We start from the raw sequence: 27,172 nt of genomic DNA, 5'->3' as shown, positions 1-27,172 counted from the left end.
AAGCCGACGGCGATGCAAAACGCGGGAACAGGCTTTAATGAGCTGCGCTACAAAAATGTGCGATAGAGTTCAATTTCATGCTTGTTTTCTGCCTCGTTTCACGCAGTCTCTCGTGTGGAAAAGTACGACATAATGTTCGTGGACTGTGCCCACTGCATGATCGTGAAGGACCAAAAAGGTGAGTATACACAGATTAGCTGTATACAATTAGGTTTCAGGATCTCTAGCCAGTTTCGTATGAAGGAGGGTTATTGTTTAAAAAAGAGGAGTATTGCCCTTTGCGTTGTGTATCACCTTCTATGTCGCATGACGCATCCAAACGACACCTACGGGCAGCGTCAGTGGCTGTGGTACAAGTGCAATAAAAGGCGCGAATTAGCTAGGAAGGCGAAGGCTGGTTAAGCGCCGCTGGTATTTGCTGAATTTTACCACCCTGGTGACAGTGAATCAGTCAAACCTAAGTGAAGCGAGAGTAAGAAGACAAGCGTTTATTGACAAAAAGAAATGAAGGAAAGCCCTGTATCTGCTTTGTTGTGATTAGTACAGTTTTTGAAGACAATTTAGTACAACGCAAACATACAACATTTAGTAATGGACATACACCTACACGCCACAAACGTACCATTATCTGGATGTATTCGTCTGATAACAATATATGAGAACTATGCAGAAAAAACAAAGTTGATAATTATGTGTTTCATTGTCTTAACGAGCTATTCCTGTTCCACGAGGCTGCAGATACCTCTGTAAACGGACCTCCTCAGCGTCACCTTCACGTGCGCGCACGAATTCACCATGCCTTTCCTTTTCTTTTGCTTCTCTCATTCCCTCTCTGTCAGGAATAAAATGTCATATAAGCTTTAAAGTAGCGCACTCTCTCTCACTGCGTTCAAGTTTTTCGTTCTGCAGAAATTTCTTTCAGAAAGAAACATCGAATATTTTACGCAGCTCACCTAAGCAAAGATGTTCATGGTGTGCGTGAGCGTCCATAGTCTCTGCTCGTCACTTGAATACAGTTTTCGGATGATAATCACTACATTCCAATGTTTTGCACTAATTTGTTCCTCCCGTTTTCATATAAAGCAGTTTCGAGGTTCCCATAATAAATAACTAGAAGTTACCGTCTGCGTACGTTATGTTTTATTTAGTCGCTCTGGAACCACTCAGTGCAACGGGCGTTAGAGAATCGGATAAAACTTGTAATATTACCGCAAGTTCTTGGTTTGCCAGTTCTAAATGGCGAGATCGGCTATGCCTTTCAATATTACTTGAAGCTTAAACAGACGGATTTGTACCTAAAATATCCCGCCCCACTTCGCAGGCTCCAAATGTCTGATTTCGGTGCGAGAATCTTCGCTCCGGCACGGCGTTCCCCAGTATTGCCACTTTCTCTACGACCTGCTCTGCGGGACATCGCCGAAGTACCAGTTCTCGGACTCCAGCTGCCTCGACAACGATGTGAAGTTGGGCTAAAGGATTTCAAAACGAGAGATCTCTGGCTAGCGTACAGACCCTTCAGCGCAGAACAGCACAAAATAAACCGTTCACATGAGGATCCCGTGCACACATCTTCGGCTCTTGCGCTATTTTTGTTTACTGTATGACCCTGTCGCCTCGAAAGGACGTTCCGGGGCAGGCATCTGTGATATGTTTTGCACCATCAGGACGTAGAGCCGACATAGCGTGCAAGAACATCGTTTCCTGGCTGGTATTGCATGGGAAACGGCACCCGGCTTGGACTTGAATAAAACAGATGGCGTGCGTGGTTCGACCATTATTGGGGCAGACGGACGTTCCGGATGAATACGGGCTTGGGAGGGATCCGGGCTTAGGTAGATGGGGTATTCGGTTAGTGTACTCTTAGTGAACATGTCGATTTTTTCTGCTGATAAAGTTCTGATTGGCTGGGCTGGGTACGTGTCACAAAGAGACAGACACTCCCAAACACTGTGCACTTCAGAAGCAGACAAAATAGACGTGTCAACTAAGTGGACACTTATGGAATACCCGACTCCCTCCCATCCCCGCTGTTGGGCCATTGCCTGAGACAGCTGTCGCTACGTCGCAAGTGGAAAGGGCATAAGTCATCGGTGACCGGAGCGGCTGGAAGATGTGAGTTCGAATCCATGGTCACCAAATTTGTCGGGGCCGGAACATAGAGACATCAGCATCGACAGGTTTTCGTTCCAACTTGTGTTTTTAATGCGATTCAGCACTTAAGCATATTCAGGCATTTTTCCGCATCTTCCCGCCGGTCTGTCTTTGTGGATCTGCTAAAATTTTCCCACCAGCATGGGTTGCTGGGTATTCCATAGTCCAATCCGTAGCGCATCAGGCTGCTGAGTTAATGGAAGTGGGTTCCAAACCAACCGTCAGTTTATAAATTGGTTTACCCGGTAGGTGCAACGGCGTATGCGCCGCTCTTTCAAGCTGTTTCACGCCTAGTTTTTTTCACTGGTTACGTGCCACTCGGTAAGTACGAATCGCGAGTGTGTGTACCGAACTTTAGTGACAAAAAAATTATTCAATATTTGTCGGAATGGAACCTGATGATGTATATCAGGGTAATATCGTCCTAAGATATATTAAGACATGTGCCTCGCGTGAACTTCTTGGCGGCGCCACTAGATGGAGTTGCGATTCCGGAGGTAAGCTTGAGAGAGGAGCTCGGCTGCAGTACGTGCCTTATACATGACCCATTGCGGTGTCTGGCTACATTGCTTTAATGCTAGGAGAATTAACGTCGGCAGTCATCGTGAGATGTTTCCAGCCAAAATTTTATTTCTATCTCTATTGCATAGACATTCGGCTCGCTAAGTATGTGTACCTTGTGCTATTAGGCATTCCGATTTGATGCTCAATAGTTTGCACACCACGTTTTCTTTTTTTCACAGAATAACTTCGTAAAAGTAGCATCAATGAAGAGAAGCAGACACGCGAGTTCAAGGGCGCTATATCGCAAAACTATTCCAAACTTTTCGACTCCAATTCTGCCATCAGCCCTCCGCGATTGGTGAACGCATTTTTGGACCACCCCCCCTTCACCTGTCTTCCACGCGACGTCACGAAAAAAACTGCGATAGCTCCTCATCTGATATGGCGTGTACACACTGATTATGGAAGATTTGACCCAATAAAAGAAAAAATACTTATTTCCGATTCGACTGCCTTTTCGCAATTAGCCCTCGGGTATTGGTCAAAAGTTTTCGGGCTGCACCTACTTCACCTGTCTGTCACGCAACGTCACAAAACCACAGAAACTCACCAGGTCAAAGTGAACTGTACGCGTTAAATATGCATTAATATGCCTAACAAAACTGAATTTTCTTCTGAGTAGCTGCAGGCTTCCTCGTTCCGAAAGGAATAAAAGATGGCCGCCGCCAATCGCTCAGTCACTGGCTACTCGCACCTGCCGGAGAGCATGGGTTTAATTGCATATGATAAATCTTTTTCTGTGGCCGTGTAACGTTTTCGAGTACTTTCGGCCCGTTCACGACCTCATTCTGCCAACTCTTTTTTGCTGAGGATTTGTTTTAGCGCCATTTTTAAGCTTCCGTTGCATGCCGCTGCGATTGTCGACGAGCCATCGTAAGCAGAGTAAGGGAAAGCGAACCAATCACAGACGGCGGCACCACCCTCTTCATCCGGTTCTCGATTTTCAGTGCAGTGGCTCGGCCCCATGGAATCCCTCTCCACTTGAGCGTGCTCCTCGCCTTTTGTGATCCAATTAGATAAGACAAGCTGCTCAGTGTAGGCAATGCTATTCGTTTTTCAAGCAAAGAAAAGTGAACTCTTATGAGCAAGGAAAGCTTTTGATTGGTCTGTTGAGAAAACCCTGTGAGTGAATGCCTGATGCTTTCGTTGGCGGTTACGCAAATTTGACGTTAGGAGATTGGAATAACAACATATTGGAATAGTTTTAGGCTATAGGGCCCCATATTTCGCAGGCATCTCGGAATTTTTCTAGCACAGACCGTCACGATGTGCGCATAGACCGTTCTTTCATACGTGCCGCCATATTGCGGGCGCAGTGGTGCCATCTTTGGGCTGTCGGCACACTGGCTTGGGCGAGCACTCCGTGTTGTTAGCCAGGGGCCCTATAACGTAAAACTATTCCAATATGTTTTATTCCAATCTCCTAACGTCAAATTAGCGTAACCGCCGACAAAAGCATCGGCCGGTCACGCGCAGGGTTGTCTCAACAGGCCAATCAAACGCTCTCCTCGTTCATAGGAGGTCACTTTTGTTTGCTTGAAGAACGAATAACGTTGCCTGCTCTGAGCGGCTTGTCTTATCTAATTGGCTCACAAGAGGCGAGGAGCACGCTTAAGTGTAGAGGAATTCGATGGGGCCGAGCCTCTGAACTGAAAATCGATAACCGGATGAAGTAGCCGCTGCCGGTACGCTTTCTATTACTTAGCTTGCGGTGGCTGGTCGAAAATCACGGCGGCATGCAACGTAAGCTTATGAATAACACTAGAAGGGGTCCTCAGCAAAGAGGAGTTGGCAGAACGAAGTTTTAAACGTGCTGAAAGGGGTCGAAAACGTTACATCGCCACGCAAAAAGTTTTATTACACGCAAAAAAAAAACCATGCTCTCCGCAGGTGCAAGTAGCCAGTGGCTGAGCGATCGGTGGCAGCCATCTTTCATTCCTTTCGGAACGGGGCAGCCTGCGGCTATTCAGAAGAAAATTCAGTTTTGTTCGGCATAATAATGCATCTTTAACGCGTACAGGTCACTTTGATGAGGTGAGTTTTTGGGGTTTTGTGACATCGTGTGACACGCAGTTGAAGTGGGTGCAGCCCTAAAACTATTGAGCAATAGCCGAGGGCTAATCACGGAAAGCGTCGAATCAGAAATACCTCTTTTTCTTTTGTTCGGTCAAATCGCGTAATCAGTGTCTACACGTCAATAAACTTTATTAAACTTTATTAAACCAAAAGCTTTATTAAACCAAAAGGAAATAATTTTAAAAGCTTTTGAAGAGAAGGAATTTATAGCTGGTATATATATAGATTTTTCAAAGGCCTTCGATCGCCTGAACCACATAACGTTGCTAAAAAAACTCGAGCTGTATGGTATACGAGGCACACACCTACGACTTCTAACCTCTTACCTAAAATTTCGTAAGCAAGCCGTAGCAAGCCGTAGCAAATGCTTCGCTGTTCTCTTCCTATGCTAATAAATTATCTACACAAACAGACATTAACGATAAAAAATAGTAATAGGACAAGGCTCCGCAACTTTCTTGTACATGTCGAATAACAACTTTATAAGAAAATGTAAAATTCACTTATATGTTGATAAGATTGTTTTCTTCTCATTTGTACGCCTGTGCTATTGTAAACTAGTTATTATGTTGTTATGTTTAATTGATTCTATTGTTTATTTGTCGACTTGTCACCTTCGCTGTGCCTTGTAAAAGGGTGCCCGAACCACCGTCAAGTAGACTAGCTTCCACTTTTTGTTCGGGCCTCCTTCCAAAGTTTTTTGGAAAAATAAACATGATTTTGATTTTGATTTTGATATCAGATGGGGAGGTATCGCGGTTTTCGTGACGTCGCGTGACAGAAACAAGAAGTATAGGAGTCGTCCAAAGAAGTTTTTGACCAATCGCGGACGGTTGATTGCAGAATTGGAGTAGAAAAGTTTGGAATAGTTTTTCGCTATGAGCGTCCCAGGTGTACGCTCACCGGCAGTTTGTGGCGGTTGTTCTCGCATCGCGCGGTCTACTTAGTGTGACGTGACGTCGTCTACATGGAAAACTGTTGCTAGAAGCGTACTGAAGCTTTTAAGTCGGAATTCCCGAAATATTTGCTGTCGTTCAGACGGACGAAGCACCCAGCCCGATATGTGTGCGCACGGTAATTTGAGCCAGCAATCAGCCTCGGAAATCAGTTTCGCATTTCTGAAAATTTGTTTCAAATACGTCACCTTACGGCAGCATTCTCGCTGTAGTTCTAAGCTGTGGTTTAGCAGCAGCGAGTGGTTCCTAAATATGATGATACCAATAGCGTGGACACTGTTCTGCTACATCACAGGTTGTGCTGTATACTTCGGCAGGCGTTCAAATTGTTATCTGTAGGTACATTGCGCGACAACCTCTTTGTTGGATGCGACTTCCATAAATGACTAAAATTGTTTTGTTTAGTAATAACAGCAAACTGTACAGTGTGAATCACACTTGTCGCGTGGTAGAGTGAACCTCTGCACACTGCGCGAACGCCTGAAACAGTTTTGGATGCCGGATTATAGACGCGTTCGTTCTCTATAGAGCGTGGGCCAAGCATGAGGCATACCACGCCATGTTTTATTGTGGCGTTAGCACGTTTTGCAGCGTAAGTTGCTATGGGGCCATTCCAATTGCCGTTTCGGTTGGCGATAGTCTTCGCCGTCACCGTTGGTGTCCATCGCAGCTATCGCGAGGCTTCTACCCACTATGGGGGAATGGCCAAGCAATAGTAGGATTGTCTGCAGGAGAAGTATACAAAAATGCTAGAATTAAAAACATGTACGGCTTGCCTGATTAAATCTAGATGGCTTGGTGACGCGGCAGCAGCAGCAGCGGCGGCGGCGGCGGCGGCGGCAGCGGCAGCAGCAGCAGCCGATACATCTAATGCCGCATATTGTCGTAACCGTTGAACCGAAAGGCCACACAGAGGTTCCCCGACGACCTTGTGTTAACTGACATCACATAAATTTCACGGAGAACGAGCTAAAGCATCCCGAAATCGTTTCGCAGCAGGCGACAGCAACGTATTCAGGTAACGCCGCGCCCACTCGCACAAGCCAGAGAGGAGGAAAGGCTCAACTGCGCCTTTTCCTCCTCGTCCCGTGAAAGGATCTGTCGAGTGCGCGGGAGAAGTTCAATATAGCGCTAATTGTTTGTCGACGTATATCTTCGTGTTAGTGCTTTTAGGATAAAAGCTCAACATATTGAGAAATTGCATTGTAGATAAATAAGTCCCAAATCTACGTTAACAGAACAGAGAGATAGTATGAGAGATACAAAAGAAGGCTGGAATGCTAACCAGTTCACAGTCCGGTGGACTAAGCTGCGCTGGTAGAAGAGAGAAGGGGAATAGAAAGGAGGGAGATAGAGTTAAAGTAGTGCACGGAAAGCACTACGCAGTCAAAGACGCTTGCACAAGCCAGGCGTTCTCAGAAAGGACAAAAGGGCCTTCTGTGCCTTCTGTGCCGATGATCGGTGGCGACGGTTTTCTAGTATTGTCAGAACAAAAGCAATTGCTCTGTGAGCAGACTTCAGCCTTCAGTGCTCTATTTCCAGAGGTGACGTATAGCTAAGCGCTGGCTTCACTTCTGATCGTAGGAACAATGACTCTGAGTTGTGAGCCATGAGGGGGCCTTAGTAGATACCTTCGCTTGATGGACCCGCCTTTCTCAAGTTCGATACAATGGCGCGTCATGACTGAACTCGTGCCGCAAGTTGAGACCTCTTGTACTAATAACCGCCGCAAAATGTTGCAGTTTTGGCATGTGTCAGAGCCGGTAACGAGCACATCCGCAGTGGTATGTATAGGTTGCTGTACATATTTTTAATGATCACTACCCCAGACGAAGATGAGGAGAGTCGGGAAGGCGACTAGGTTCTCTGTTTCATGCGGACTGTAAACGGTCTTTTATACTACAGAAAGCGTTGTGAGAATCTTTCTTATCCCCGTAACAGTATCAGCACATTTGTCGTATATGCGTTGTCGGCAATAGCGCGAGCGCCTGCGTGGAAGGCGGCGGCCGTGGTCTTCTGCCGCCACCTTAGCCCTATCCCGCAGTAGCCAGAGACGGAGAGGGCGGCGGATGACGAGAATGACTGTCTTAACCGAGTGGGCGACCACCGGCAAACATGTTTGACGCAACCGAAAGCTCTCGCGCAGCAGCACACGCGTTTCAAATATCTCTATTAGTCGGCATTCGGCCTTCCCGCAACTCGGTAGCGCAACACGGCGTGACCTTTGTATCGGCGCCTTTGTGCCGGCGGTTAGTCCGACCACCACCGCGAGAATGGACGAAAGAGCCAATGAAGGCGATTAGCTTTAAAAATGGTAATGGGTCTTTACCACATTTACTACCTCCTTTAGGTAGCTGCAGATGCTCTTCCCGATGTGTTTAACAAGATATTGAAATCTGTTAGAAAAAAAAACAGATGCGATAATAGTGCCTCTTTTATGGGTCGAAAAATTAACATATCTCCCAGTAACTACCGAGCTATCGCCTTCACAAGCTGTGTGCCAGAGTCTTGCGAACGCATGAGGAATATGAGATTAAAATTTACAGTTGAAAAGGATAACTTATTAGACATTAGACAGTTTTAGTTACACGTACGCAGAGACTTCACGCATGCAAACGGGAAAGCTCTACGTACCATATGCGCACTGCACCTGAAACGCTTTTAGCTACACGTACACGACGCACTCTAAAAGCGACCATGTATCGCCATCTATTGCCAGGTATAAACACTGCCGTAGCCATTTGCATCCAAGACAAATCAAAGCCAAGCCAGTCGAGCTGGATGGGCTCGCAAAACAAGTAAAAGTCTGTTCCTGTGCCTAGAAGTCTATACCGCGTGTTGTCCTCGATGGGGTTGCACTCCCTTGCGTCTCGCAACAAATCCAAGTCATTCTTAGCAAAACGAAGGTGCGGAGCTGCCTTGTCGGCGTGTTTGGCTGCCATCTTGCAATGATGCTATCGCTTGTTCGAGATCTCGCGAGACCGCCGCGCGGAGCTCTCTACGTGCGCAAGGAACGAACGCAAACTCATGAGTCTCACATACGTCCGTCAGAATCACGCAAACCCTTTGCGTTCTGCGCAGACGCACTGCTCACACGTAAGAGCCCTACGTACGCAAAGCCTTTACGTACGCAAAGCCTTTACGTACGTGAAACGTCGTTTTCGGCCAATCGTCGAGCCCACTCAGGTGCCGTCATTTGCGTCCAATGGTAGGCGCTCGTGCGAGTGCAGTCACATTCGGCTCAGCTAGTCACTCCATGGGCTTCACTGTCCGAGGGATGACTTGCCACCGGTATCGCCTCCCGGTCTGCAACTACCGTCACAATCGGCAGGTGGTGTGGCTCTGAGGGCTTCAAGGTGACTTACAGCAGGCGTTGCCTTGGTGTCATCCCCGTCTGAAAGCGCTCAGCTGGAGGAGACGGACCGTTTTCGAGCGACCTTTTCAAAGCTGCGAAACCACTTCGCTCGGAACCCAAATTACCTGAAACCGTGCCAGGCTCCCGTTGCACTTTCGGCAAGAGTCAAGCAGTGGGACAATAGCTCCACGTGCGGCGGTCGAGGTTGTTGAGGCCGACAACACGTCTGGACATGCTGCACCGCGAGAACGTGTAAGACGCGCTTCTGCGCACCTCAGTTAGGTGCGACGGCGATTCGATGTGGGCTGGGGAGCTCGAAGGATGCCAGGAAAAGGGCCCGTATATAACAAGGCACACTCCCAGCGGCACGCGCTGTATGGCTAAAACTTACCAAGAACATGCGAACTAAACTTCCCACCTGAAAACCTAAGCAATCTGCACAGGCAAAAACATAATGCCTAAAGGTCTAACATTGAAGGCTCTGCCAGCTCTAGGAACACTCCCACCACACCATCGTGCAAACTGTCAAACAATATTGAACAATGCATCACTTTCACTTTTGATTATCCTCAAGGAACACTGCGAAGAACAAATCGAAAGTTTTGGCCGCAGACTTCTGAACATAGGGAACATTGTTTAACTGCAACAAACGGACCACGCAGACAGCATGGGACAAAGACTGCGCCCGTCCTTGTCCCATGCTGTCTCTGTGGTCCGTTTGTTAGTGCAGTTAAACAATGTTCGCTAATATGTACCAACTCGCCCAACAACAAGTTCTTCTAAACTATATTCTTAACATAGCCCTGACACCGGTTGAAACGAAAGACTTAGAGCATTTGGACAAAAACAGTCTAGAAAATTGGTTCAAAAACAAAGGAAAAAAGCAAACTTTAATCAAAAAACAACCTTCCAGGCAAGCAGCCACCTCACGCCGACAAGAGGGACCTCGAGTCTAGAAATAACACACGTGACGAAAAATTCCACAAAATTAAACCAGTCCAATGTTGTAGACATTTCAAAACATTAGGAGTGAGTGAGTGAGTGAAACAACTTTATTTTGTCCACTATAGACGTAAGCAAACGCCACGCCACCTGGCTAGGCCCACTCGGGGACCATCAGGTGGAACCTGACGGCCCTGTCGCGAGCCCTCTGGATTGCCAGGGTTTGAGAGGTCTGATCGTGGGCCCTAATCAGCTTCTTCATTTCCTCTTGAGTGAAAGGGGGACCAGCAGAGGCGCAGCCCCACAGGACATGTTCGAAGTCCGCATAGTCACCACACAGAGGGCAGTCCGGGCTTGGGAACCGTTCGGGCTACATTGTGTGTAGCGCTGCGGGGCTCGGGTAAGTGCTTGTTTGCAGTAGTCTGAGAGTAACTGCCTGGGCCCTGCACAGCGAGGAGTGCGGCGAAGGTAGGACTCTTCTTGACAGATAATTGTATTTGCAGATTTCGTTGTACGAGCAGAGAGGCTCGGGTCGCCCAGGAGAGGACGCGTTGCCCAGCGCACGGTCAGGTCAGTCAAACCTCGTGCAGCCGAGGGCGCCTCCTCGTTGGGGTTGATCGAGGCACCCTCAATGGTTCCAAGGTGTGTAGGGAACCAGGCCAAAGAGTGATGTTTCATGTCTTTGGCACTTTGGATGATACGTAGGGCCTGGGGAGCCACCATTCCCATCTGAAAGGCCCTGACAGCAGCCTTAGAATACGAATAAATCGTGTCATGTACACTGTCCGTCAATGCAAGAGCAATAGCAACTTGCTCTGCAACGCTGGAATTAGAAGTGCAGACGGTAGCGCAGCTAAGGATTTTAGCATCACAGTCGATGACCACTGAGGAGAAGGCCTCTTCTTGAACGTAGGAAGCAGCGTCTACGAAGCATGTTCCGTCCTTGTTCAAGCGGGCACTGGCGAGCAGAGCTTTACCCCTGGCTCGCCTTCGTCCTTCGTTGTAGGTGGGATGCATATTTCGTGGCATCCGGTGTATGTAAATCTTGGACCTTACGTCGTTGGGCAGCTTCACAGCATCGAGACTGACGACCATGGGGTTACGTCCCAGCTTGCCAAGTATGGCTCCGCCCGTTGGGGTACCGGAGAGTCTGACAAACTGGGAAAATTCTTGGGCTTCAACGATTTCTTCTAACGTGTTGTGAATTCCCAAATTGAGGAGGTCTTGTGTGCGTTCGGATGGGAAGGCCGACGGCAAGCTTGAAGACTCTTCTGATTAAGGCATTGATCTTGTTGCGCTCCGATACGAGCCAGTTGTGCATAGCCCCTGAATAAGCGAGGTGGCATAGCACGAAGGCGTGGATAATCCGGATCAGATTGTCTTCCTTGATTCCGCAGTACCTATTGGCGATTCTTCGAATCAGGCTGAGGGCGCTTTCGGTCTTGGAACAAATGCGTTTGAGGGCGGCTCCATTGACCCCGCTCGACTCGATAAACATTCCTAGGACCCTGATAGTGTCTACCCGCGGTACTGGGGAGCCCTTACCGGTGAATAATGTAATGTGGCTCTCTGCTGCTGGCTTCCAGGACCGGTGTGAACCACCTCTGGGCCTCTTCTTGTACAGCAAGAGCTCGGATTTAGCGGGCGAGCACCTTAGCCCGGTGGGGATAAGATACCGCTCCGTCACATCGATGGCCTCTTGCAAAGCACCCTCGACCTGCCCTTCACATCCACTGGAGCACCAGATGGTGATGTCATCCGCGTAGATCGTGTGGTTAATGTTGGGGATTTTGTTCAAGGCCCTCGACAGGTTGATCAGAGAGAGGTTGAACAGCGTCGGGGAGATCACCGCTTCCTGAGGTGTTCCCTTTGGGCCAAGCTGGATTTCGTGGGTCAAAAACTCGTCAATCTTCAGTCTAGTGGACCTTGAGGAAAGGAAGGATCGCACGAAATTGTACGCCCGTTTGCCGACGTTACACTCTGTCAGAAAGAAATAAGCGTGCTCAGCAAGGGCCTAAGCTTTTGTACGACGAACAACACAATAAATGAATTCGAGCTGCACAAGGACCTCTCAAAATTTTCGCGACGAATGCGTATCAGACACTTTTTCGCAGTTCGCAGACAATAACATACCAGACACCGGGACAACACCACTTAGAATCCAATTCACTTGGACTCCCGAACCAGAACAAGCCATAGAACTTGACATATACATTAAAACTGTCAGTAAAGAAATTATAAGCCAATCCAAGACGTCTAAGCGACTTACAAACATAACTGCACCAGAGAGTCTAGAAAATTGGTTCAAAAACAAAGGAAAAAAGCAAATCTTAGTTGCCGGAATGACATTGTTATTGAGGAAGCAGATAAGGGTGAAAGTATAGTTATTTGGCCAGTAGAAACATACAAGCATGAGGCTTACAGACAACTAAATAACCCAGAACACTACTGTAGGCTAGATAACGATCCTACATTATCCTACATAGTGACAATAACCAAGAGGCTGAAGTCACTATTGGCTGATGAACTGATAACACCGTCGGAATACTAATTTCTTAAATCAAGCAACAAAACTGCCGGGTGCTTTTACCTCCTTCCAAAAATTCATAAATTTCCATTCATTGAACTATAGACTGTTATTATCCCAGGTCGCCCGATATCATAAGACAACAACACCCCGACTGGGAGCATATCCACATTCCTTAACCACTTCTTTAGTGACTTGCCAAAAGGACTTGCGTCATTTGTACAAGATACGCCCCACCTGCTGGAAATTATGGAGGACAATAATACTAAAGGCACACTACCCCAAACATCGTTCTCGCAACACTAGGCGTCACGGCCCAGTACATAAACATTCCAATCCCCGATGGTTCATCTCCCATTAAAGAAACGCTGTCTAAACACAATGCACAAGATTCTACTGAAGTCTACTTGTCTTTTCTTGAATTAGTTCTAACACATAACTACTTCGAATTTGAGGAGAGTTACTACCTACAGATACATGGGACAAGCATCGGTACTCCTTTTGCACCAACCTACGCGAACACATTTATGGGGATTCTAGAAACAGATTTCGTATCGCGCTGCACTGACAAGCCCCACACATACCTACGATACATAGACGACATATTCATCATATGGGCACATGGTCAAGACCGTCTACATAAATATGTAGCATTTCTAAACTCTTTTCAACCAACAATAACATTCACATCAGAATCTTCGATTGAGCGCATAAACCTCCTAGAAACAACAACATACATTGAAAATGGGGCACTAAAGACAACGCTGTATAGGAAACCTTTCGACAAACAACAGTACCTAGAATATATGAGCCACCATCCCAGACATTGCAAACAAGGCATCTTTAAAGGCCAAGCAACACGACTACGTCGCATTTGCGTTGAAAACCAAGGCTACATAGACTCGATCACCTTAAAGAAACCCTATCAAACAGGAATCACCCAAACAGTGACCTTCAAAAAAAATACACCGCTGCAATCAAACTTGATCGAGCCGAGGTCCTCAAGCCCCGCCCGAGGATCACAAGAACAACAACGCCTCTTCGTACTACTAAATTCTCAAACGCACTCCCAAACGTGAACAACATCCTCAGTAAATACTATCCAATCCTCACCAGCAACCAGAAACAAAACAAAAAAATTTCCCGACCCACACAGAGAAGGTTACAGACGCAACACTAATTTTAAAGATATTGTTGTGCATGCCAAACTAAGGACAAAGACGAAGTTGGGAACTGGTCCCTGTGGCCACCCCAGGTGCACTACATGCAAACATATTCCATCTACTACTACAGTAAAAAGTACAGCGTCGAATTACTCACACAACGTAAGTTCGGGCTTCACCTGGACATCAAACAACGTGGTATTCTGCCTAGAATGTGCCGCTTGTAGCAAACAATAAATACATAGGTGAGACTGGACAACAAATTCATACAAGACTCAACGGTCACCATGCGTATACAAAACCGAACTTACCCAAAGTAGTAGCCAGCCACTTCAATGAACGTGGTCCCATATTCGACAAAGCAAAGCTCTATATACTACAAACGCATGGCGCATTTTAAGCAAATAGTTTTGCTGTTATTGTTGCAGGTTTCGCATAATTACCGGGTGCCTATCTAACATATACTACAAACACATTTCCATTCAACTCGCGAAAGGAAATGTACGGAACCATACCTCATACACAAATTAATTGCTTACACCCGACGGGAAATAATTTGGCACGTGGCAACTTAGAATCTTTCAAATCAGTAACTCAAATCTGAAATTCTCATATCATCAACTTATACTACTTATTACCAATTTGCGCTGCACATTTGTTATACCAATTTGCGCTGCACATTTCATCCGACGGGCAGAAGCTCTTTCAAGCACTCAAGCGGGGCTTTTGTTCCCCGAATGACGTTTACCAAAATATAGGGCGCATTTTAAGCAAATAGTTTTGCTGTTATTGTTGCAGGTTTCGCATAATTACCGGGTGCCTATCTAACATATACTACAAACACATTTCCATTCAACTCGCGAAAGGAAATGTACGGAACCATACCTCATACACAAATTAATTGCTTACACCCGACGGGAAATAATTTGGCACGTGGCAACTTAGAATCTTTCAAATCAGTAACTCAAATCTGAAATTCTCATATCATCAACTAAGGCACAATGGATGGGCCGTACGGTCACGTACGTGCGACATGAGCCGTACCACTAAGTTATACCAATTTGCGCTGCACATTTCATCCGACGGGCAGAAGCTCTTTCAAGCACTCAAGCGGGGCTTTTGTTCCCCGAATGACGTTTACCAAAATATAGGGCGCATTTTAAGCAAATAGTTTTGCTGTTATTGTTGCAGGTTTCGCATAATTACCGGGTGCCTATCTAACATATACTACAAACACATTTCCATTCAACTCGCGAAAGGAAATGTACGGAACCATACCTCATACACAAATTAATTGCTTACACCCGACGGGAAATAATTTGGCACGTGGCAACTTAGAATCTTTCAAATCAGTAACTCAAATCTGAAATTCTCATATCATCAACTAAGGCACAATACACGTTATGCCACCAGACAACCTTAATTCCTTAACCTCACCTAGTCCTCCATTACGTAAACTTTTTTCCTGCCTAGTACTCGATTTAATATGCTTTTTCATGTATTTACGTTTATATCAACTGTACGACCCCCTGTTTTCATGTACATCTGTCCCCACCCGCTTCTGCGCACGTCACCCTCCTAATTGTTATTCCGGTTTCGTTCTCCCCCCTTTTTTTTGTCTGCTTTAATTACACATTTTTTTGACACGCCCTCACCAACCCATTCCAAAGTCCAAAACGCCAGCATACCTTTTTCGGCGCCTCAGCCACAGAGGGTATCGCCATTTCCGTATGCCGCCGTAACGACACCTACGTTGAGTTGCTGGGGCTAACGCCACTTGAAAAACCATGCCGCGGCCTTCCAGTTACCTCATGCATATCACCCCAGACTCCTTGTCGCCATCCTAACTCCTTCAAGATTACTCGACGCACTTGCTGCTAAGCTACTAAAGTCATTCTTTTATCTGATGTGTTTTTGGGTCTTTATTTTTACTCGCGCACTGACCGCCTGACCGGCTCTTCTAAAGCCACAAAAGCATGCCGCCAACGGCACCCCTGAATGCTCCATAACCTCCCGCTTCCCCAACACTCTCCCATGACCCTCTTTTTCTTTTCTTGTTTTTCCCCTCTTGGTGTCCCCCCAATTGTTCCTTTTTTCCTCTCCTTTCTTTTCTTTTCTCCCCACCTTCCCAATCTGCCGCTCTTGTACTTCTCTGCCGTCCACTCAGAGTGTCTACCGTCTTGGGAACCATGCTCACAGACGTCATGCGACAGCGCTCATTCTCTTTGAAGTCTCTCCCATTACAACTAGCCGTCATCGACAACGACACGTGACGTCACCGGCCTAACCTGCCGAGGATGACGAGGCAGCCTCTGACGAAGATAGGTCCTCCTATTGAAACGTTGGCCAGCGTTTCCGAGGCACTTTATCCGTGTTTACAACCTTTATACCACAGTAAATCAAATAAAGTTATGTAATCGACGAATTCGGGAAATATGATCAACTATCCCATTACCAATTTGGTTCACTTCAAAGTAGGAAGCACGTCATACTGCGATGTGTCGTGCAGTGCAGCAATCACACGCTGTCATCCACGTCGCGAACCAATCGGAGCCTCGCTGACGCTGGCCCACTCGGCCATACTGGCTGGCCGCTTGTCGCCGTCAATGTTGCCCAGTATATATGTCGAATCCTCGGCTAAAGAAAAAGTGGTCGGTGTCGCCTAGCCCGATTTGGGTGAGTGACGCACCTCTTTATTGAAATAACGGTGCAGGAAAACGGATAACTGCCTCGTGTGCGCTGTACACATTCCTGTAAGTACGTTTTAGTGACTGGCTAATTAAAACTGCTGCTCTTAACTGCGCGCAAAATAGGTGTGAAATACGGACAAACCGTCTGCGCGGCCATGTACCAGGCGAAGCCGGCGTACTGAACGCCCTATTGAATTTGCAGAGTTGTGTACCTTGTGACCGGAACCGTACACACTGCTTGCATAGCAGCGATAATGTACAAGAACGCGGTGCGGTGCAAGAACCCGGCCCGTACCTACGCATCGCAACGGAGACTGAAAACTTACGGCAGCACACAGTTGTCGGCATTATGGGAGCTTCCCAATAAGTCTGGAAAGCGTGCCTTTGCAATAAACCTCCTGTTTTTACATCCGGATGCTAAGAAAGGTTAGGATATTCTCCTAGTGTATGCGAGAGTTCGGCGCAAGAATTTTTTTTCATTCATTTTTCACGCATTGAGAATTTCGTGCAATCTTATATCTCTACTCGTAAGCGTCCTATCAATAGGGTCTTTTCTTTTTGCTATCTCAATATCTTATTTTGAAGTGATGCTTGACAAGTGCATTAAGTGGTTGTTAATAAGCTAAGCGTTAGCTTTCTTTTTATAAATTGTATTATATACTCGGTCTATCCATGAACAGAACAACGCCATGATTATCCCTGGCGTTGAGGAAGAGAATAGGAAGATGAATAAAACAGCCAGAGGAAACACACGATTTTAGATGAATGCATTTATTTGCAACTTTCCTCTCGCGAGGTCATTCACCTCGCTCCACATCGCGCACGTCTCGAGTGTTTTGAATTTCCGCGCGTGTTCGTACGCTATTGTCGCTGGAAATGAAGCTGCAACGTTCCAGGCATCTGTTCAAAACACACATGCAAAAAAGAAATGTTGGTGGTGCGCAATGGTCCGAACGTGCTGTGCCGCACCACGTGCGTGAAAGTGGAACAGGCGATACGCCACATGTGTGAGCCCCACTGTGTTATGCCTAAAGAGTGAGTTCACTGAACCTTTGCCACGGCTGCGGCACGTGCGATATGCCGCGCTAAATGCGCTATATAAATCTCAGCAGCCTGCAATTAAGCAGCGTTCCAGCTACCAGCTTGGTCGCCATACTTCGAACCTTCGCTTCAGTGTACGTCCGTGTTCCACGTCATGGCTTCGGTATGGCTTCTTTTGGCTGCCTTGTGCGCACTTGGCGCGCGCTGCAGGGTGAGTTCTACAGGATTCCCCGCGGAAGCATCGCCGTTCCAAAGGCCCGATCTGGCCTCCTACCAGGACGCCAAAAAGGTGAGCTCGCTGGGAGGTCAACAGTTTGACGGTATGATTGACTTCCAGGTGACAACAGACGTCCAGCCATTCAGAAAGCTGGGCTGAACATATTGGTTACCCAGCATGCTTGAATTTCCAGAGATCCAGAACTTGCTAAAGTGCCTCGATGGCAATAACAGCACGACTGAATCACTTAATGCTCGATAGAACTAAATCCGCTCGAGTACACCTAATAGCAAATATTCTAGATGGATTTTCCTGGAAACATTGGCCTTCCTGGAACTTCCTTTCCTGGAAACATGGCATTCTGACGACATAGTTTAGTGGCGGCTGTACGTTGCAAAGCTCGACCATCGTTACCGCGCACTTATTTAGGACTCTAAGCTCGAACAATCCTCTTCATCGTTAAGCGATTATTGAACGGAAAGGTTTACTTTGCCGCCTCGAATAGCAGCGCTACGGGCTTTTGCAGCCCAAGATATTCGTCCGGACGGCATTTCCGAGAGGCATGCCGCTTTGAAACCGAAACCTACACCGAGCATCTGTCTGCGGTGACCGTGCGCTTCGAACTTTAAATAAGTGCCACGAAAAATCGCTTATTCACTCTCACATCTTCGCGAGAAGCCTCTAAAAGAAGCTCCGTTCTAGAATGCCCCACGTTCGCAGCGCCTTGAGGGAAACACGTCGCATGGCAAACGTGCAAGACATGGTAGTAGTGGAGCACGCTGTTCGTCGAAGCTGATGATTAATGTCCACGCACGCAACCATTGAGAGTTGTCTTTGCTCTGTCCGCGTTGGATTCTCCCTTAGCGTGTATGAAATGAAACTGCGACAATCAGGTCACGCGGCCTACGCAGGCTGTCAATTCCAGCTGAATATAATTGGCGTTCGCCACTGGGTCACGAGGAATGGCTACCGGGGTTGGTATTATGGGCTTCGTCAAATTTGTCATCTTTTCAGCTCAGCATGACTCGCAGGGCTCCAACGACATCGTAGACTTGCTCGGTATGCGCCAGCAAAGCGAAATGCAACAAGATGGCGGGTGTTGACGCTTTGCACAGCGGAATAGGCGGGTTTTCTTCAGTCTGTCCTGAAACCCGCGCTTGTCAGTGAAATTTTCGGAGGTCTTCAGTTTCGTCTTTAATTTCGAGCTCGGTCGGCCAATTCGCTTAGTGCATGTGAAAGCATAGATGGAGGATATTCCGAAGCGTGAAACGCGGAAGACTGTTCATGTCCGTTCTTTCCGTGTCATCATCATCAGCATCATCATCATCATCATCATCCCCACAACCACCACCACCACCACCAAAGTCATCTTCGCTTGCCGTTTCTCGTTTTGCTTTTCTTTTCTACTTACCCAACAATGAGTAGCAACCTAGATGAGAGTAGTTCAGGCTTTTATATATATATATATTGTGACTGTGCAGCGGAAGGATTAACTAGAGAAACAATGTATGTTGCCGTATTTTCATTTGCCTTGACACAGAGAGAATAAACGTTTATTATCGAACAAGCGCAGTGTTCTTCACCTGTGATTGACAGTTTCCTCATGCAATTAGTCCTTGAAGTTTTAAGCTGGAGCTTCCCAACTCTTTCTCACGATTGATGCTACGCAAGCTGGCAAAGAAGGATGGAAATAGTGAGAAGCGGTACGCCTTGAAAACGGTATTAAAAGGCTGTAGTTTGTACTAAGTGCATGTACCCACTGCTCGCAGTGCACGTCTCCGGGTGCCACCTGGTATGTTCTCTACCGAAACCAGAAACAAGGAGCCTTCGGAGAGCATGACAGCTGCCTGAGGGACACCCAGATGGGCGAGGTGGTAGATGGGAAGGGTCGGTTCCGCGTGCGCTACGATAATGGCCACGAAAGGTGCGTATCGACTCACCTTCGGTGTCACGAAATTCGCGGCCTTATAATGCCGCAGCAGAAACACATTGCAACCGTACATGTTTACGCAGTACTATATCATTATACGCAATTGCTTTGAAATGTCAACCCCATCAGCTCCACATTTGAGTCGTAATTTGAACCGTTTCGCTTTAAAGCAGGAAGTTTGATTGAAAATGGGCCTTAGGAGAAATGCCGCGCTAAAACTGGTGAACACTCGCTGTCGCACTTGCTGCAAGTGTATACAAATAGACGATCAAAAAGGCTTGTGCATCCAGATATTTCTGGGAACCCGATGCGCAAGATCCTATTGTCCCATGGTAGGCTCCACCGCTCAAGCTACGGTTATACATCTTGACGTAGAGTAGGATGGATGGGCCGTACGGTCACGTACGTGCGACATGAGCCGTACCACTAAGTTATACCAATTTGCGCTGCACATTTCATCCGACGGGCAGAAGCTCTTTCAAGCACTCAAGCGGGGCTTTTGTTCCCCGAATGACGTTTACCAAAATATAGGGCGCATTTTAAGCAAATAGTTTTGCTGTTATTGTTGCAGGTTTCGCATAATTACCGGGTGCCTATCTTTCCTATGTGCCGTGCGTTGAGAATCGCTGTTGAGCCTTCTTGCACTGAGCAGTAATCGTCAGCGCGTTTCCTGTAAACTGTTGGCACCGAACAGAAATACTGACTACAGACTACACATCGAAGGAGGTGCTCAGACGAGCTTACCTCTGCTGTGTAACCAAAGGAACTTCTTTCTCGTTATATGACTATATAAGGCTCAAATGGCTACGGGCCGCTTCATAGACTGCAAGGGTCACAGAAATCAAACGCAGTGATTGCCTTGATTCGCCGACCCATACGTTCGTTTGCAGACGACGAAACTACTCGGCCGTTTATATTTCATATATCATTGAATTCGAGTATATTTCATGTGACGTAAGCACACTTTCGTCAATATCCGACAAATACTTTTCTTGAAATGGAAATAGAATGAATTACTAATGTAAAATAGACGATAGTCTTGCAATTTTTTTTCCAATAACTGCTTCTGACAATAGTTGACGGAGAGAAGTCCCGCCAGCGGAGGCACCGCTAAACGAAGTACATTTACTTTGAAGGAGTGAACGTTGAATCAAGTCTCGTGGCGAGTGGTGCAGTGAACAATAATACATGAAGTGCTTGCAGTTTATCCGATAAAACACTATAGCCTTTTTGTCTAAACAAGCGCTGCATGAACTTCAAAATACCGCAAGTTCAGAAAAAAAATTGACAAAACGAGCAAAAGAAATTGACAAATGAAATGTTTGGCCATGTGTTGCCCATGTACCAATAAACGTCTCCCGGCAACAAGTACCTAGCTGAATCTTTGCGCATTGAGTTTCAGCTTAAGAATAAGGTCCTTTTGTTAATCTAGTCAGAATGTTACGTTCTCATGCCCACTTTACAAAGCACGCTCTGCCTTGTGGAGTTCTGTGATTTTAAGAACTTGACGGCCTTCGTTTGCTTCTTTACAGGAACGCTACGTTCACATTCAAGTCTGCTGACGGACGAAATTATAACATCTTCCAGGTTCAGTTGGATGGCGGTGAGTAATATGCGTAGCCTGATGGTTCTGGTTCTCACGCTAGTCAAATGGCGTGTGGAACGAATGGAGGAGGTACGAAGTAGAACGAAAAAATTTGCAGTTTCGCCCGAAAGGCGCAGCACGGATTGAAATAGCAAATTAGTGGATAGCTGCACGAAGTACGGGTAGCCAGTTTAGCGGCCGCATAAACTTGTAAACATTCACCCCGACACGACCGAAACGTCGAAAGCACAGCGGCACTACGCGCACTCAGCACATACCAAATATCGTTTTGAAGATGAGGCCCGCGCGGACGCGCACTTCGGCCACAACGCAGATCGCTTTCGAGAAACACGAGCACCGACCGGCAACTCACCCCTGCGGCGTCCGCCAAGGGCGTCTACCACGGCATCCGCCAATCGCGTGGCGAAAGCCGTTGTAGACGCTGCAGTTGTCGCCACTCTGTACGTATCGGTGGGTCAGAAAAAATTGGAGGCTTATCAAGGTTAAGCCCAGTGGATGCGAAGCATGTTATCTCCCTTCCTGTCTAAGTCGTTCCTTTTCGAGTCGCTGTTGTCACTCTTCGATGGTTTCCATGGCACGTCTCTGTCGTTTAGTGGCATTCCAGCGCTCCGAACTGGTAGAAATGCTGACGGAGTATTCCGCTAGTTGAATCACTGGTTGAGGCTTCACTTACACCCTCGGAGCGTTGTCGTCGAGCCGCATATTGAGCGCGCCGCTTGGCTAGGCTTTCTTCGCGTTCTTCATCGGTTTCCGTAGCACGCTGCAGCCTTCGTTTTGCATTCCTATTATTAACGTCCTTAGCGTTTGGAGACATGTTGACCGCATACACGCCCGGCGCAAAGACGCTGGCGTGGTTGCGGGCACAGAGACTGACGCGACGGCGGGCGCGCGCCGCTTCATCCCTGGCGTGACGTGACATATCACGTGATGCAGCTATGGTGGCGCCGCCGCCGCGTCGCGCGCGACGGCGCGAACCGAAGCGTGGAGGCCTCCGCCGGGCGACGTCCGACGGCGCGATATGAGGCCACATCTGCAGCCGGTGTGACGTCGTCACGTGACGTCACATCATGTGATCTCACTTCAGGGTCAATGGTGGCCGCCGCCGGGAGGCGACCGACGGCGCGATATGAGGCCCCATCTGCAGCCTGTGTGACGTCATCACGTGACGTCATGTCACGTGACCCCACTTTAGGGTCACTGGTGGCCACCGCCGGGCGTCGCGCGAAGGCCCGAAACCTACGTTAATATGCTTCGCATAAAACATCGAGGCACCCTAGCAGCCGCCGAAGAACAGTCCTCCTCCCTCTCCTGACTTCTCTGCTTCGTGCGCGAAAGGAGAGGGCATGCTTGAGGCCCGCATCCCTTGTTCGTGCACGCGAGATTGAACCGCGTTCGCTGGCTCCCCTTCGCACGCTTTCACTCGCACATGCAACATACAGCGTGCGATGCCGATTTTATCGCCCTTGGACTTTATACGGAACCTCACGGTGACGCCGATGGCGGGAGCGATGCCGACGACAGAAATGACAAGGGCATGCGTTGCGCTTGTCCTTGTCGCCCTTTTGTGCCCCGTGTCTACTCTTGCGCTCGTCAATTAGTAACCGTATAGTTGCTATCGCAGTAAAACATCTGCTACCGGCTTAGCTTGTATTGCGGACTGCTCAGGGCTATTTTCCCACTTGCTCTCGTTTCTTAGTTTCAAACAAGCCATCGCTCACCGAAGTCGACGAGAGAAGAATAGGAACCAACTGGGTTGCTGCAAACACACTATAAGCGATTGAATCGGATGCTTCAGGGCGCTCCAACAGCGTTCCAATCGAATCACGCTCTCCTAATTGAAATATTGAACATGTTAGTGAACCATTTCTAATTAGAAGGCCGTTAGTAGGCAAACATTATCCTCGAGGAAGAAGACGATTGATAACCATCTCCAGCAGGTCTCCCACCAGTACATTGTATCAGAATTCCTTTTGTAACAGCTGTGATAAGGTTAGCATGGACACCTTGCATAGAGTCGTGAAATTTTAGGTTTTACTGCAAGAGGAATCACACGCACACTTGAGGCGCGTTCGCCCCGTCCTGGCTTCATGGTGTCTATACCCGCATAAGCGGCCCGCGCGAGGACAATCAACGCGTCTCCAAGGGTGCGCAGTGCGCTTGGCTGCAAGAGCGACGAAGCCAAGCGCTTGCACCATGACAGTCCGCTCAATCGGCTTTAATCTGCGCAGGGCAGAATTGCCCGCATTCAGATTAGCATTCCTGCCGAACGCACGTGCGCTGCAAACCAGACTGTGCTGCATACGATGGTCTGAAGGGAACGGAGGGCAACAATTCGAGCTAAATATGTCATCGTTTCACTGGCTGCCACTCAAACGCCAACGGTTTTCATACGGTTTCGTCTCGTGCAGCACCGAGTTGCGACGCTCGCAACGTAACTGGCGGCTCTCCTCATCACACCAGCGCTAGGAGACGCCTTCAGAGAAACGCTAAACTTCACAATCGCTTTCTGTGGCGGTACTCTCCTTAGTGGTACCATGTGTTCAAGGTCTCTGCTGCCAGCTCAGTCAGCTCAGTTGGTTTCTTCTTGACACCAGAATGTCCGGGCACGTCCTCCAATATATCTCCATCCGAACCGCGTGCCTAAAGAGACAGGCGTTCAGGTAGCGCGCTTGGAGCCACCTTGAGGCGCTGTGTACAGGAGAGAGCGTACCATTGCTATAAGCACACAGACTATGAGCCCGGGCATGCATATTCAGAACAGTGTCTTGCGCGAAATGGCTTTGGTTGCAAAATAAAATGGGCCGACGATTACGCTTCGTGGTAATGCGATCTTTGAGCGAAGCTGCAACATTATTTGAAGAACAGGCTGCCGCCTTCAGAACACGCAGTACCGAATGGAGGTGGTTCTGCGTTTCGGACTGGGCAGCGCACACAGCAATCTGCTGCTACTGTGCCATCTTATAGTGGGTCCCCACAACGGAGAGCGGGGTGGAGGGGGGACGGGGTAATTAGCAAACATAATTGAAGTTTCTCCTGCGCTGGGCTGAAAAAATTGATGTTTAACAGGGGTATTGAGTACAGGACACACACTCCTACACTCACGGACAGGCTTCAATATGGCTGCACATGACTTGGGTGCGAAGCAGAAGTAAGAGGACGAAATGCTATAACTGTCCTTCGAGTCACCATTACGGCACTGCGTCAGGTAAGGGCAGGTATGGGGCAAGGGTGGAGCTGGGAAAAGGACAGTCAGGCGCAAACACTGCCATCCATAGGCGACAAATGCCTCCGAGTCCCGCGCCCCGCAAACGGGGAACCGAGAGACACCGCTGAGAGCCGTAGAACCACGCGACGCGGAGACAGAGGAGCGGAGAGCGGTGGATCACGCGCGAGGTGGCAAGGAGCACCCGCCGCCGGCACCGCGGAAGTGCCGTACGACAGCGGGAGGCGGGACAACAAGGGCGTAGTGGATGCTAACATCGAGAGTCATCGGAATGGCGCTGCCAGGAGGAAGGACGCGAGAGGATAGGCGAGAACCCATGATCTGGCGTTGTAGGGCAGAGCAAGACTGGCGCTGTGCGCGAGAGATGACGGTAGGAGCGCGCTGGCGCCGCCTACGGGGCTGGTTACGGCAAGGCACAACGGCGAGGCCAACCGCTATGCAAAACGCAGGAACAGGCTCTAATGAGCTGCGCTATGAAATGCGTGCGATAGAGCTCGGTTTCATGCTTGTTTTCTGCCTCGTTTCACGCAGTTTCCGGTTTGGGAATGTACGACATGCTGTTCGTTGACTGTGCCCACTGCAGGATCGTGAAGGACCAAAAAGGTGAGTATACACTGGTTGGCTGTATACGATTACGTTTCAGGACCTCTGACCTTTTTCGCATAAAAGATTGTTATTGTTTAAAAAGAAAGAGATATTGCCCTTTGTGTTGTGTATCACCTCCGATGTCGCATGACGCATCCACATTACACAAACAGGAAGCGTCAGTGGCTGTTGTGCAAGTACAGTAAGAGGCGCGAATGAGATAGTTAGGTGAAGGCTGGTTAAGCGCCTGCTGATATTTGCTGCTTTTTACCACCGTGGTGACATTGAATCAGTCAAACTTAAGTGAGTGAGAGTAAAAGGACAAACGTTTATTGAAAAAAAATGAAGGAAAGATCTCTGTCTGCTTCACGCATAAGTCCTAAGTATTGTCACATGTAAAAGATTTACGAGCTTGTTGTGATTAGTACAGTTTTTAAGACAATTTAGTACAGCGCTAACATACAAGATATAGTAATAGACATATACCTACATGCCACGGGCGCACAATAATCTGGATTTATTCGCTAGATAACATATAAGATATATCGAGAAAAACATACTTGAGAATGGTGTGTTTCATTGTATTAACGAGGCATTCCTGATCCACAAGGCTGCAGATACCTCTGTAAACGGACTTCCACAGCGTCGCGTTCATGTGCGCGCACGAATTCACCCCGTTTTTCCTTTCCATGTTTTTGCTTCTCTCTATTCCTCTCTGTAAGGAATAAAACTTCATATAAGCTTGTAAAGTAGCGCACTCTCTCTCACTGTGTTCTTTGTTTTCGTTCTGCAGGAATTCTGTTTCAGAAAGAAACTTCGAATATGTTTTGGTAGCTCACCTTAGGAGAGATGTTGATGTGTACGTAAGCGTCCATAGTGTCTGGTCGTCACATGAAAACAGCTTTTTGCATGCTAATCACTACATGCGAAGTTTTGCACTAATCTGTTCGTTCTCTTTGCATATAAAGCAGTTTTGAGGTTCCCATAATAACTAACTAGAAGTTGTCGTCTGCGTACGTTATGTTCTATTTAGTCGCTCTGGAACCACTCAGTACAACGGGCGCACGAGAATCGGATAAAACTTGAAATATTACCGCAAGTTGTTGGTTTGCCAGTTCTAAATAGCAAGATCGGCTATGCCTTTAAATAATACTTCGAGCTTAACACACGCGGCTCTTTACCTAAAATATCCCGCCCCACTTCGCAGGCACCAAATGTCTGCTTTCGGTGCGAGAATCCTCCCTCCGGCACGGCGTTCCCCAGCATTGCCACTTTCTCTACGACCTGCTCTGCGGGACATCGTCGAAGTACCAGGTCTCGGACTCCAGCTGCGTCCACAAGGGTCCGAAGTTGGGCTAAAGGATTTCAAGGCGACAGGTCTCTCACTAGCGCAGACCCTTGGACGTAAAACAGCACATAATAAACGGTTTGCATGACAATCACGTGCACCCATTTTCGGCTCTTACGCTATTTCTGTTTACTGTATGACTCTGCGGCTCGAAAGGACGTTCCGAGGGCAGGCATCTGTGATATGTTTTGCACCATCAGGACGTAGAGCCGACATAGCGTGCAAGAACATCGTTTCCTGGCTGGTAATGCGTGGGAAACGGCACCGGGCTTAGACTTGAAAAGAACAGGTGGCGTGCGTGGTTCCACCAGTAGTGGGGCCGAGGGACGATCCGCATAAAGGCGGCCTTGGGAGGAGTGCAGGCTTAGGGAGGTGGGGTATTCGGTTGGTGTGCACCTATAGCGAACATGTCGATTTTGTCTGCTGATAAAGTTCTGATTGGCTGGGCTGGGGTACGTGAGACAAAGAGACAGGCGCTCAAAAACAATGAGTGCTTCAGAAGCAGACAAAACGGACGTGTGGACTTGGTGGACACTTATAGAATATCGGACCCCCTCCCCACCCCACTTATTGAATAGCCGACTCCCTCCCCACCACCCTGTTCGCCATTGCATGAGACAGCTGCTGCTACGTCGCTAGTGGAAAGGGCATATGCCATCGGAGCCCGGAGCGGGTGGAAGACGTGAATTCGAAATCATTGCCACAACATTTGTCGGGGCCTGGACAAAGAGACATCAGCACCCATAGGTTTTCATTCGAGCTGGTGTTTTTAATGCAATTTGCACTTTAGGGACACTC

The 27,172-nt window shown here is 47.9% G+C and overlaps 3 protein-coding genes across 4 annotated transcripts in view; 2 read left to right on the top strand and 1 right to left on the bottom strand.

Annotated features, from left to right (window-relative positions):
* The window catches only part of LOC135913252 (uncharacterized), a 35,848-nt gene extending 34,085 nt beyond the window's left edge, over positions 1-1,763 (top strand). Inside the window, exons 3-4 of one of the 2 annotated variants that reach the window (XM_065445855.2) lie at positions 107-178; positions 1,322-1,763. In XM_065445855.2, the coding sequence (XP_065301927.2) occupies positions 107-178; positions 1,322-1,473 (224 nt within the window). In that variant the 3' untranslated portion in view covers positions 1,474-1,763. The remainder of the gene's footprint in view (positions 1-106; positions 179-1,321) is intronic. The other variant, XR_011514457.1, reaches the window with a different exon arrangement.
* Positions 1-21,610, bottom strand: part of LOC135913255 (neprilysin-like) — a 170,116-nt gene extending 148,506 nt beyond the window's left edge. Inside the window, exon 1 of the mRNA XM_070538388.1 lies at positions 21,571-21,610. The gene's annotated coding sequence lies outside the window, so the exon portion shown is untranslated. The remainder of the gene's footprint in view (positions 1-21,570) is intronic.
* LOC135913253 (uncharacterized) lies at positions 17,620-26,469 on the top strand. The gene is made up of 5 exons (XM_065445856.2): positions 17,620-17,754; positions 19,452-19,606; positions 21,145-21,215; positions 24,973-25,044; positions 26,234-26,469. The coding sequence occupies exons 1-5, from the start codon at positions 17,620-17,622 to the stop codon at positions 26,383-26,385; spliced, it is 585 nt and encodes a 194-aa protein (XP_065301928.2). The 3' UTR covers positions 26,386-26,469.
* The last annotated feature ends 703 nt before the right edge of the window (positions 26,470-27,172 follow it).

Source organism: Dermacentor albipictus, chromosome 5, assembly GCF_038994185.2.
Source record: "Dermacentor albipictus isolate Rhodes 1998 colony chromosome 5, USDA_Dalb.pri_finalv2, whole genome shotgun sequence".
Lineage (NCBI taxonomy): Eukaryota > Metazoa > Arthropoda > Arachnida > Ixodida > Ixodidae > Dermacentor > Dermacentor albipictus.
The sequence above is the reverse complement of the archived record's forward strand: the minus strand, read 5'-3'. Positions and strand labels throughout refer to the sequence as shown.

Bases quoted from the DNA above. Each gene is read 5' to 3' on its own strand.
- LOC135913253 (XM_065445856.2), top strand. From the start codon at position 17,620: ATGGCTTCGGTATGGCTTCTTTTGGCTGCCTTGTGCGCACTTGGCGCG. The intron at 17,755-19,451 runs GTGAGCTCGCTG...CACTGCTCGCAG, and splicing joins CCTACCAGGACGCCAAAAAG to TGCACGTCTCCGGGTGCCAC. The intron at 19,607-21,144 runs GTGCGTATCGAC...GCTTCTTTACAG, and splicing joins TACGATAATGGCCACGAAAG to GAACGCTACGTTCACATTCA.